At 43.4% G+C, this 13,429-nt stretch overlaps 1 protein-coding gene across 12 annotated transcripts in view; it reads left to right on the top strand.

The window, feature by feature from the left end:
- The window catches only part of tjp1a (tight junction protein 1a), a 71,015-nt gene that overhangs the window by 36,210 nt on the left and 21,376 nt on the right, over positions 1 to 13,429 (top strand). For 8 of the 12 annotated variants that reach the window (XM_037456309.2, XM_037456298.2, XM_037456346.2 and 5 more), the window contains 7 exons: positions 9,768 to 9,824; positions 11,168 to 11,292; positions 11,413 to 11,515; positions 11,642 to 11,960; positions 12,145 to 12,251; positions 12,697 to 12,865; positions 13,024 to 13,159. In XM_037456309.2, the coding sequence (XP_037312206.2) occupies positions 9,768 to 9,824; positions 11,168 to 11,292; positions 11,413 to 11,515; positions 11,642 to 11,960; positions 12,145 to 12,251; positions 12,697 to 12,865; positions 13,024 to 13,159 (1,016 nt within the window). The remainder of the gene's footprint in view (positions 1 to 9,767; positions 9,825 to 11,167; positions 11,293 to 11,412; positions 11,516 to 11,641; positions 11,961 to 12,144; positions 12,252 to 12,696; positions 12,866 to 13,023; positions 13,160 to 13,429) is intronic. The other 4 variants (XM_037456318.2, XM_037456306.2, XM_037456390.2 and 1 more) reach the window with 1 other exon arrangement.

The following is a 13,429-nucleotide window of genomic DNA, read 5'->3' as shown; positions in this document are numbered from 1 at the left end:
TGCCCAGAAGATGCTAGCCTTGCTGTGTGTCCGGGTCAGCGCATACCAGGGAACAGAGAAACGTCCGCTGAACATCAGTTCTGTGAAGCTGCTCTGAGATCAGTAGAAATAATGAACGCCTGCACATGGCCTGGTGGCATGTGCAGGGCTAGCATCTTGTGGGCAGCTCACCCAGCAGCAAGGTCATCAGAGCTCAACCACACCAACTGCTATCTGGCCTGGTGGCATGTGCAGGCAAGCATAACACTCAAAGTACATTTAGATAATTGATCTTGTGATTGACTGGGAAGGAGGGTTCGGCCTAATAGTCGATCCACGGATTGAACAACGGACCAGCTCTTTACTCTTGCAAGGGTCATTGAGGAGGCCTGGGAGTATACTCATCTGGTTTACATGTGTTTTGTGGATCTGGAGTATTGGTATGACCGGGTCCCCCGAGAGATCATTTGTGAGGTGGTACCTTCTTGGGGTTCTCCGATCCCTGTACACCCAAAGCGAAAGCTGTGTTAGGGCGCTTGGCAGGAAGTTGTTTCAGGTAGGGGGGTGGCCTTCGCCGGGCTGTGCATTGTCACCAATCCTGTGTGTAGTATTCGTGGACAGGATATCAAGGCATTGTCGGGGGGAGCAGGGTTTACAGTGCAGATCCTGGAGATCTCATTGTTACTTTTTGCAGATGATGTGTACCTAATGGAGGTCACAGACAGAGGATGCCAACTCTCAATGGAGAGTGAATCGATTGGGATGAGGCTTTGGTTCTTAGCAGGAAACCGATGTCTTCTCCGGTTAGAGAATGTGTCCTTACTAGGGTTACAAAGGGGCCAACAAGCTATCAAACAGGCTGAAGGCTAGCACTAGTTACCGCTGGAAGCTGCAGTCATCCAGACGCAGTTCTTGTACAAGTCAGTGAAATTCACCGAGCTGTCTGTGCCTACGGATGCTAGTTAGAACAAAAACACGACTGTTTGATCCAACGTGAGTAGAACTTCCACAACAAGTACAGAGTCGCTATGACAAGTACAGAGTGATGCCAGGGAAAAACAATGGCAAAAAGTTGATCTGTTTCAGGGTGATAAGCCACGCCCCCTTTCAGTCGCTGCGGGCGTGAATACGCGATACACGCGAACTGACCACAAATGTACCCCGAGAGTACTGCAGGCTTTTAGAGTGTCTGAGCGCAACTGGTCACTGTTTGGGAGGCAGATGTTGAGGAAGTGAACAGTATGGAGGACGTTGATGAGGTCCAGGAAGAAAACCTTTAGAGAAATGTAATGGTACAAAAAAAAAGTTTTAGTTTTTTGATGAAAGAATAAAGTTTACTCACAAAATATCAAGTGTATTTTTTAAAAGTTGAATTAGAAATGTTTGCATGCATGTCTGCTTATGACAAGGTAAATACAGTTAAATTTTCCCCAGAATTTCCAGTTAATTCCCGTTGAAAGTTTCCAACTTTGAATATTCACAGAATTTTGCAATCCTAGTCTTTTCCCCAAGTGAGAATGTTCAAGTACCTCTGGGTTTTGTTCAGGAGTGAGGGGAGATGGAGTGTGAGTTTGGCTGAAGAATAGGAGCAGCAGGGGCTGTATTATATTTGCTTAAGTTCTCCATTGTTACAAATAGAGAGATAAGCTGTAAGGTAAAGCTCTCAATCTACCGGTCAATCTTTGTTCCCACCCTCACCTACGGTCATGAAAGATGTGTCATGGCCAAAAGAACTGGTCCTGAGTACAAGCGGCCAAAATGGGTTTCCTCAGGAGGTTGCTTGAAAAGGAGCCAATTGAGGTGGTTCGGGGATCTGGTAAGGATGGCGGCCGGTGTTCCAGGCACGGCCAGCTGGGAAGAGGCCCCAGGGGAAGAGCCAGGACTAGTTGGAGGGATTACATGTCCACACTGGCCTGGGATCGCCTGGAATACCCCACACCGAGCTCGTAGATGTAAACGGATGCAAAACCGATACCAGTGCTATTTAACATTTTCTTAAAATCTGTATATAGAATGGATTTGGATCAGTAATACCTCCAATGTTTGGATCATTTGATAGATGGAACCCTTTCGGATGCATTGGCGTTAACTTCCCTGCAAACTGACTCTTTAAATCTCATCCAGTATTTGCATCACATGGACTCCTGGAGCGCTGCACCACAGAGGTTACTGGTTGCTTTCACCCTGGACACCCCACAAGCGTGACAGGTGGGGGTTTAAGCAAGAAAATACCCAAGTTTTCAATGACAAATTTTGCCCAGATTCCACCTTTATTATAACTTCTTTCAAACATAGACAGCCATATTGGCCAGTAGAATGGAGGCGCGTGTAAGAGCTGTGCTATAAGAAACCGGTTCTACATCCTGCTATTGTCTGTCTATCCATTTCACTTTGTCAGGAGACAGCAGCAGTAGACTTCAGAGCGAAGCATGGCTCAGATTAAGGTTTTTTAATCCAAAAGCCTGGATTATAGGTTTTGTATTTTATTCCTACCCTCACTATTCTAGCAGTTACTGTGACAGTTTTCAGTGGTGTGTGCATAATGAATATGTTGAGTCTTCGTGAAGTAGTGTTTTTTGTGGGAGCTGTATGGCAAGTGCAGCTGCTGTTTTGAGACTAATTAACTCAAACATGTTTAAGCATGTCAGCACAACAGTACATCATTGCTGACCGAGGCTTTGCATCATGATCATCATCATCCTCATCTGCCTATTGGCTACCCTCCCTCCTCTGTACACCCATATGTTTGCACACACACTTGCAGCCCTCTCCTGCCATCACAGCGATACAACCGCCCTAAAAACAACTACTGCCGGATTCATACGTTACACGCTGAACGTGACATTGGATATTTGATTGGGTTTGTTGTGTCATGTGCACTTCACAGGATAGTAGAGTAATCCTGAAGGACAGAATGTAAAAGCTTACATTAGAGGCTTTGTTGCATTTGCATCCGTTTTCTGTTGAGTGCTTGCCCTCCAGGAAGGGCTTGTGCGTGTGTCTCTAATTATGTGTTTTTTCAGTGTGCTGCTGTCCAACTCTTTTCTTTGGGTTTGGGTAAGAGAGAAGATGAGGTAACCATGGATTCAAGCGCCTCACTGCCAGATAGCTGCTGGTACTAGTATTACTGGTACTGGTATTAGTTGAGCACTAAACAGTTTGACCTTTTGTGTCTTTGAATAACATGGCAGTGAGATTAAACCGACACTTGTCCTCTAAATCTGGAGTAAGACTTTCTTTAGATTGCCAGTGGTAAAATAAGGTGAATATGCTCGGCAGAATTTTCAATAATGTGCACAGGGCTTCTATTCTCTGGAAGCTGAAGCGATTTCCTGCAAACAGGAAGTGAGTATTTTCCTGTGGGTCATGTGGCTGCTATTTCTTACATCCTGCCCCTGGCTATCAGAGACGAGCAGGCACACTGACCCAAAGCTTTTGTCGGGATTTTACCTCATACTTGTCGTCCTTGAGACATTTGCAGACCACCATTGCTCAGTATTTTAGCTCACAAATTGAATTGTCATTCAAACTGACATAAATATCAGTTCTTGTGCACTCCTATATTTATTCATGTCTGTTTTTGTCAAAGTGATTTTTTTCTTGCTACTTAGTGAAGTACTACTTTGACTCAGATGAAGGGAGGTTAGATGGATGGAGGTGGTGAGTAATTGGCGAAGGATACTTTTTTTTCATTGGTAAAGCACCAAAAAAGAGCTCACATTATGCTTATTCTGAATCTCCTCTGTGCTCATGACATTAATCTTGAAAGGATGAAACCTAGTGTTTTTTTTCCTTTTTAATTTGGAAAAGTTAATTCTATTGAATGAGCAAAATAAAAGGTGGGCGGTGTAGTGATGGGTCAGTCTTCTCTGGCTTCTCTGTGCTTTTTCCTGAGCGCCATGTGACTTGGGTCCACATGTTATGGCTGGGTGCATTTTTTTTGCAAACTTTCCAGAGCAGAATTTTCTTCTGTAAGGTGTTGGCAATGTGTGTACTCTCTCTGTGCCATTAATGAAAGGCATGTGCGAAGACTTGGCCCTATTTATCATAGCTTTTTGCAGCAGGTTATTATTGTCTGTTTCTCCACAAATTGTTCCTGTCTGTTCATCAGTATGCTGTGGCCCAAAGAACTGAATTAGTCCGTGCCGTTTGAAGAGCATGAGTGAGTTGTTATATATTCTGTACCAGACTCTGATAGTGGGCCTGGCAGGGCCAAGCCAGGCTGGCTCCAGCTTGAACAAAGAGGCCCTTTAGTCTTAGGTCATGGTTGGGGGGGGTTGGTGGTGGTGTTGGTGGTGGTGTGTGCTTGTACAGACGAATACACATGTTTGGTGGCTGCTCTTTGTTTCCAACCCCTGGGCCCTGCTGGCCAGAGCTCAAGCCTGACTAATATGGATGTATAAATACACTAGGCTGCCGTCAGTTTGTGCTACATCAAGCACGCCATTGTTTCTCACAACTCTGCGACTTCAGAGATAAACCGTGTTCTTTGTTCCTGGCGTTTTTGTTAGAATTGTATTTATTTTTACTTTTCTCCAGATAAATTAGTTCATGTTTGTTATGGCCCTATGATCTTTGCTTTTGTTTGATGTTAAATGGTCCAGTAGAAAAATTCACGAGATAACCAAATTACCATCTCCACAGCTTTTCCATCTGTTTTGTTGATGACGGATGATACATCATTGGCCTTTGTCCTTCTCATCACAGTTCAATTAGCTGTCTGTTTTGGTAAATTGTATTTTTGTCTCGGGCCCAACTGATTACTGGCCACAGGGGAGGAAAATATGGCTACGTTGTTTATTTACTTTTCCAGCATTGCATCACAGCAGATTGAATCAGTGGCGTTTTCAATTTGCTACATTCCCGTCAAGGTATAGCTGGCGAAAACGCGTCATAATCATGAGTGATGTAGCTTTTCTTTTTTCTTTAGAGTTGCATTAGTTGTAAAATGTTGGGTTCGCTGTTCATTAACTTTTCTGCAATGTATTTCACAAACTAATTAGCAATTTACTATGAAGACACCGCTTGACTGGGCAACATGTCTTCTCAGGGATAGGATTGACCCACTATTCGCATCATGGCTGCCTAGTTCTCATTGATGTAATTACCGTTTTTTCAAAACAAATGTTTCATTTTTTAAAACATGTTTTAATCTTTGTTCCGAAAACTGGTTTTCTGTCAGTAATTGTCATTTTGGGCTATTCTTGAGTTAGTGAGGTGTCTAAAACTGATGTATTTCTGCATTGAATAAATAAAAAAAATAGGTGAATGTCAGCTAAAAGAAATTCATAACAATAAACAGGTTGGTTCCAATTTTGTCTCCCGTCTCCGTAAAGCCCAGCTGGAGCTGATGCAGTACTTGAGCCTGTTGCTGTCTGCTTTCTACCCCGCGTACACCTCACACTCAATCAGCCAGCCGGTTAATCGCCACTTCACATTGCAGTGATTAATTACTGTAATAATCTTATCTGAGACTGAGCCTTAGCCCCAGTGAAGTAAACCTCTAAGCAGCCTAAGACACAGACATGTTTTCTCCCCTTAACCGTATAGCTTTAACAGTTTACATAACACTGAGCCAAAACTCTTACTTGCAACCCAAAAATGAATTTGCATGAGTATCCGTGATCATCTTGACTACATTAACACCAGGTGCGTTCTCTGACATGGCCATGCATCGTGACCGGCTTTAGTCTCTGGGTCTAAGGTTGCTCCCGGCTTCTGGTGGTGAGCTGAACAGCACCTCTCACCCGGGCCTCGTCACTGCCCATGAGCTTGATCACTGCAGGGAGGAACCCACCAAACCTGATTTCAAACAAAGAACCGATCTTTTTTTCAATGGCTAATTTTTACCGTTTTATCCCCATTCATATCTATTCAGCCATTGTGTTTGAGTTAATTGTAAAGTGCAAAAGTTCATCATGGCTCAACACATTGCAGTGGGCTGCCAGTCGACACAGGGTTCACCAAAGGATGATTTGATTAATCAACTTTAAGAGGCAGCATTGGAAAGCAATTTAAATTTGGTTTAGTCCTTTTTTAATGTGATGGGAAGTGTGACTACAATACGCAGTATATTTAATCCAAAAATCACTCTTGATATTTCTAAAACGTAAAATTGATATTAACTTGTGCAATCCTATTCCTCTTTAGGTCTCTTGTTTTTCTTTACTCATCCCCCTGATCTATGACCACCTACTGGAACAAGCATGTCTATGCACTTGCTGGAAGTCCTCCCGAAGATAGCCTTATGGTCAGTGTGTAGGGGGTTTTGGGCGTGTAGGAATTTAATGATTCCTCAGTGTTTTTTCAATTTGGTTAAAAAGATTTACAACTTTGTTATTGTATTCGCTTAAATAAGGATTTTCTTTAAACGGTTGGGATTCATGTTTGTTGTTTGAGGTACAGTAAAGAGACATGGGAGCAGAGGATAAAAGGGGACATGTCATTGAAGATGCCATCCTCTGTCAGATTGATGTTCATTGCTACTCTATATAGAATAAGTTTTATAATCCGCCCTCAGCCTCGCTCTTTTCCTCCTCCATTTCCCTACCTATCAGTGCAATACACAGTTCAAGGACAAGGCCGCCTGCCTGGTCACATGACCCCAACAGTCTTTTTTCTCATGGTATAACCCCCTCCTCCCCCATATGTCCGCCTGTAATCTTAGATGAACGGATGGATGAATATTTCACAAAACACTTTAGAGGAATGGATGTGTTGGGAATGTCGGGGAGCCGTGGTAAAATGGGTCATGTCCCCTCGCACAATGGTGGCATAACTGTGTGACTCATAGGGACAGACAACTGAGGGGGACGCAGAGAGAGGGGGGAACACCAAAGCCCTTTTGAACCAATTATGGACATAAATAACATCCACACACCGCTGCGATGGAAATTAGGGTCAAAGGGTTAAGTATTTGAGTTTCAGGCCAAACTGAGTGAGCAGAGTCAATGGAAGAGCACAAGCACCGAACAGTTTGGTTCGTTTCAGCAAATATGTCACCATGCTGTCAAACCTGTAACTATTTTTTCCCGCAACTGTTTGTTGCGAAGTGATCCATCACAAATGTGTGCTTAGATTTATGGGATTCTTGACTTGCACTTATCCTCGTAGAAGTCAAACGCCTGACAACTTACTCTTCCTACATCCAAAGCCTCATCCTTAGATGTTACCCACAGTGTATGTACAAGAGTCCATCTGGGAACAGATCAGTAGATCTTTCATGCACCCATAAACGGCACCTTGGCTGTTTACGAACACCCTCCTCCTCAAATGCTAAAGCAAGTAATTGCATTTTATTGACCATAGTGGCTAGCTAACCATAAGAACCGGTAACCAACCAATAACAATGTATCGCTAAAATGAATTCTCGCACTATAAAACACACACCCAAACTTGTGTAAACCATGGTCATTGGGAACACGTTAACGAGCTTCAATTACTCTTAAATTCAATCTGGATATGCACAATAAATCATTTATGGTAGTTCCTGTTATATATTTTCGGACAAATCAATCAATTTGTTTCTCTAGATTGTGATAAAATATTAAAAGACAAGTTCTAATTGCAGTCCAAACTGCCAAAAGCATTTTAAGATAAAGAATAAACAGATCACTTTTAAAAAACAGGAACCAGTAAGATTTTGCGCACAAAGTGTTTAAAATGGTAAAACAATCAAGTAATATTCCTATAAAGCACTGAGGAAATCAGCATCTCCTTCTTTGAGTTAATTTGTGTCCTTTTCCCAGCAAACCTACAATATGATGTGTGAGACCCCAGACACACTCATCCACATCAGTGAGAACCCGCTGTCAACTTGGTAGTTAGGGTTATGGGAAGGTGATGACGGCTATGATAATGAGGACTGGGGAGATGGTTTGGGGATTAGTTGATGATTAAGGGGTGAGGCAGTGGAATTATCCCAATGGTAGGGTGTAGAGTGGGCAGATGACATGGTGCGTTATTCAAACCAAGCTGATAATAGAAGTTGTAGTAAATGAGCACCCTGCCACGTGTGCTGGTGTTTTGTCTTTTCCCTTCCCCTGCCCCGTTGGACTGTGCTCAGCACTCTGCCACAGACAGCTGTGCCATTACTCCCCGCAGGGAGGACAGCAGGGCTGCTTTATAAGCCAGAGGGAAGTGAACAAAACTGTAATTAAAAGCTGGGAACATAAACCCCCCTATCCCCATTATTAGATCTATTTGATCTAATAGAAGTAACATTTATCACATTCTTTAGTTTTGTATTTGGACTCTTCTTGCATTTGCCATGCATCCTGTTGAGTAAATGTAACAAAAAAGCCCATCCCTAAAGATGAATCATGCATCAAGAGAAACCTGTGTGATGTGATCAGAGAATGAATAGAAGCAATAGATGCATCCCTAGCGTCAGTTTAATCCAGTGTGGCCAGTCAGAGGAGCGGCTAAATATCTTCCTTATTTCAGCTTTCTCAAGTGACACAGTCATGTAATAATATGCTAATGTTCTCTCTGAGATGAGTACCTCAGCCAGTGTCTGCTGGCTGTTTACTCATGCTGCTGTCATTCAGAATCTTTTCACATGTTGACTTTTGGGGCTTAGTTGCGCAAGAAAGCAATACATAAAAACCATGTTATCTCTGCAGATTGTTATGAGTCATTGACATTTTGAGTGGTTTTATAGGAAAGTCTGGTTAATATGCCTCCGTTTATTCGGTGCTTTAGAGTTAACCCTGATCATTGTTGAGGCAGTATCTGACGTTGGTTCTGTGTTGGGCTGCATAGGGCAGAGGCCACTAACTGGCGGACCGCGGTCCGGATGCGGACTCTGAAGCCGTCCCATCCGGACCCGGACCAAATGCTAAGGAAAGACTGTTGTGATCTAAACGTGCGGCGCAGCTTTACTTGTCTTCACGGTAGTGGCTTAAAGCACAGACCAATTGCATTTGAGTTAAACCATCCCCCGTGATACTACTCGACCAATCAAGTCTTTGCATTCCAGGCAGGACAATGATATTATCTCCATACTGCGGACAGGTGAAAGAGGTAGCGGCAAATTACAAATAAAAAGGCGGTAGGAAGAAAAAGTAGCGACGTTAGAGAAAAAGACTAGTGAGACGGAGAAAGCGAGACAGGTGAGAAAAATGAGGAACAAATGGAAAGCGAAAGTAGAGCATTTAATCCTCAATGAACAGACTTGTTTATATTTATACTTCCAACTGCAGCGCTAAGCCAGCGTCTCATATGCTCAGAACCCATTGAAACGTCATCATGAAGCGCAATGAGCTCCTCCACATGAGGAGGAGAACGGCCCTGATGCATTCACGACCAGGTTTAACATCCTGGCAGGAAAAACTATAGTGTATATACATTCTTTTAAACTGTTCAATTGAATTAAAGTGTTTCAATTATTATTTATTTATAGTGTTCTTTGATACGTGACAAGAAATATTGTCAAGAGTTTTAAAATTGTACTGAATTCATTTGATTTGTTTCTAGAAATTGTCTCTTAACTGTACCTTTTCACATTTTAGTTAAAGACCCCTGGCATAGAGGGTCTCTTCCTCCCATGTACATTAAAGTCGCATTAGACCCTTCAGTGTAACCCAATGTGGTCTGTACCATAGTGCTGCAAGATTTGGGTTTGGTATTGCCATCTCAGGTGGGCGAGACAACCCTCATTTTCAGAGTGGGGACACCGGCATGAGTCCAATACACTACCACTCACTACTGCTTAAAATGAGTAATTTACATTATGATATATATATGTACCCCAAGACAATATTTTTCTCCTGTTTTTTGCTTTGCAGAGTGCAGCGATGGAGGAAACGGTCATATGGGAACAGCACACAGTGACCCTTCACAGAGTAAGTGTTTACAACACTTAAATCCAGTCTCCGTTTTCTCCTCTTTTGTCTCTGCCCGTCCCTGGTATCCGAATCATGCTGTGTGTCTACTTGTTTTCTTCACTTTTCCCTCACCGTCTTTCTCTGTCCATCCATCTCTGCACCCGCTCTGTACTGTGAGGGGCCAGCTGTAGCCGCAGGATATGTGGTACTGAAACAATAGTCAAGGAACCCAGATGGCAGGAAACAAGGCTAAGGAAGACTGAAATCAGCATCCACATCCTTACCACCTTATTTCACTTCCTTCCTTTTGGCAACATTGTCTTCTCCTTAACACGGCTCTAGGGAAAGAGGGATGATGGCTTTAGTCGCCGTGCTTTTTGTCCAGTATTAAGTCACACTGATAATTATTGCACCGCTGCATAGAACTGACAACCTGCGTCATCAGGTTAACCCATCAAACTATTCAAAGCCATATTCCCTCAGAGATTGCTGTGGAATGAATAAACTCATTGTCTCGTATGCAGGATTCCAGAATGTGCTCTGCTTTGAGACAACAACCCAGTAGTAGTTGATGCTGTTGTGCAAGTGGGACTGTATAGAGCAGTGGTTCTCAATTGGTCTGGCTCTGGGACCCACCATCACCCCTTAATGACAAGCCGCGACCCAAATCGAGGAACATTCTCAACTTTTCAAATTTATTCAAAATCAAGTTCATAAGCTGAATTTTATATTTTATATTCAGGATGTTTAATTATCTGCTGAAAACATGGACAGACACTCCGCTGCATTAAAAAAGTCCCTTCAAAATAAAATCACAGGATGAATTTTTTTGTGATTTTATTTTTTATTTTTTTATCTTTAATTTTTATTTTCCCATGCAATGGCCCGGGACCTATTAAAAACGGGTCCGAGACCCACTAGTGGGTCACGACCCACCAGTTGAGATTCACTGGTATAGAGCACCTGTCTAGACTGGCTGGCTTGCTGTAATCTAATTAGCAGTGGATTTATTGAGGCTGAAGGAGTAGGCCGTGATTGTCTGCAGTTCTCTGCCTCGTGGTTTACCTGAAGTCTTGTAGTTGTAAGATTACATCATGTGGTCTGTACCTTAGTGCTCATCCCCAACACCTCCACGGAAACATTTAGTAAATAATCAAAGTAACTCCTTGTCTACAAACAAGCAAATGTCCCAGTCTTTTAAAATCCAACACATTATTTTAATTAAATTTAAACATTTTCACTGATAAATAGTCTTTATAGGCCCCATTGGCATGCTATTATTTATGACATATTCTGGGATTTTTATGGAACTGCCATTTATGCCGTATCAGTCAGTGGGTGTGTATTTCTCTTGTGTGTAGGCTGCAGGATTTGGGTTTGGTATTGCCATCTCAGGTGGGCGAGACAACCCTCATTTCCAGAGTGGAGAGACCTCCATTGTCATATCTGATGTGCTGAAAGGAGGTCCTGCAGAGGGATTGTTGCAGTAAGTCTTTGATTATTGTCATCAATAGTTTTACCCCCTCCTAGGACCTGGATAACATAAACTTGGTAAAAAAAATTCCTCGTGCCTTTTATTAGATGTAAATATTTTTTATTGTTTCAGAGAAAATGACCGAGTGGTGATGGTAAATGCCGTCTCTATGGACAACGTAGAGCATGCCTACGCGGTACAGCAGCTCAGAAAGAGTGGCAAAAATGCAAAAATAGTAAGTTGGACTCTTCATCAAACCTGACCTTGTATGATACTGTGTAATTCACAGAGAACCAGCAGTCACTTTGATCTGTGCGGGAAACCATAATAATTGTCTTTAACATTGAAATCTTCTTCCAAGACCATTCGGCGTAAGAGGAAAGTGCAGATCCCTGTTTCTCGACCCGGAGACAGGGAGACGATGTCCGAGCACGAGGAGGAGGAAACTGATGAGGAGGATGGCTATGACCATGGTAGCCAAAGTGCCTATGCAGGAGCAAGCGGCGGCGGCACTGGTACCAGCAGGCGTCAGGGCCGCGAGCGCAGTAGCAGCGGCAAGAGAGATCGTAGTGCCTCGCGGGACAGGAGCATCTCGCCGCGCTCCGACCGCCGGTCACAAGCATCCTCTGCTGCGCCGAGGCCTGCTAAGGTGACCCTGGTCAAGTCCCGCAAGAATGAAGGTGAGCAACACAAAGTTCAACCCCCTGAACGTTTCTGTACGCAGTTTGTCGGCTTCCTGCTACCCAAAGTAAAAGGAATAATCCAAACTTGAATCTTGACTGGTCTGTTCATATATATTTGCAGAGATGAGTTGAATCAATGCGCCCTGTTAATATTCATCTGTTATTCTTATTAACTTGAAAGTAGAATACGGTCTGCGATTGGCCAGCCACATCTTTGTGAAGGACATCTCTCCAGAGAGCCTTGCTGACCGAGATGGAAACATCCAAGAGGGAGACGTTGTACTTAAGGTGAGAGAAAGCAGAGCAGTGTCGACAGCAAGCCATCGAATAAGACAGGGATTTTAAAAGTGTGTCAAACACAGTAATAGAGAAATGTACTGACCAAAGGTTAAAATTTTAAGAAACCGCTTTAGATCATTTCATTAGCCGAAGAAATAAAGTTGGGTGTCAGAGACCTGTGTATCACCCAGGTTTACTGCTGTGAGAATCTGAGCTGTTGAGAAAGTGGACGTCACACTTGATTAGTATGCATACTCCTTCTGAATACAGACCTGCATTCAAAATCCAATTTACTGTATCACATAATCTGAAGTGAGGCAGATGCATTTTCAATTGGAAATGTGTAAATTAATAATTCACTCTTTTTTTATGGTGATTCCAAAGTTTACAGAAGCACATTGTGGGGCATACAGGAAAATTGTTGTGTATTCAATTCTCCTCTTCATCCGGGCAGATCAATGGCACGGTCACGGAGAACCTATCACTAATAGATGCCAAGAAACTGATTGAGAGGTCGAAGGGCAAGTTAAAGATGGTGGTGCAGAGAGATGAGCGAGCCACGCTGCTCAACATTCCCGACGTCGACGACAGCGTCCCGTCAGCCAACAACTCCGACCGAGACGGTGAGTCAGCAGACATGTAGCGGCGCCTCGTCTGGTGCTGCTGGCATTGCCGAGCATGTCAGGGTTTGTTTTTTTCAAGCACGGTGAAAGCCGTTGCAATAAGTCAACAGTGATTTCTGTCATTGAATGCTAATGCATTTTTCATTTTAATCTCGCAGACATTTCAGAAATACATTCTCTCACTTCGGACCATTCCAATCGATCCCCCGGGCGAGGTAGTCGATCGCGTTCGCCCGACAGGCCTGAACCATCAGACCTTCTCCGTAACTCACCTCGACAGATCAGCAACGGCAGGTAAGCAAAGTGCGCGTGCACACACACATCTAACAGCAAATTTGGTGATGGAACACAGTTGTCAGGCATGCCACAGTCAATAATATGCACCCACCAAGCCGGACTTCATACATGGTGTTCAAACCCATGGGTTGCTAGGTGCAGAGTAAGTACCTCGCGCCACTAAGGCATCGATCAATGGATAAAGTCAGTACATGCATACAGCATAAGCGTTCCGATAAAGCCTCACTCTTGGAGCGGACTGAGGAGGGATTAACCCACCTCCGTCTG

Source organism: Pungitius pungitius, chromosome 4, assembly GCF_949316345.1.
Source record: "Pungitius pungitius chromosome 4, fPunPun2.1, whole genome shotgun sequence".
Taxonomy (NCBI): domain Eukaryota; kingdom Metazoa; phylum Chordata; class Actinopteri; order Perciformes; family Gasterosteidae; genus Pungitius; species Pungitius pungitius.
This window is presented reverse-complemented; position numbering and strand designations above follow the sequence as displayed.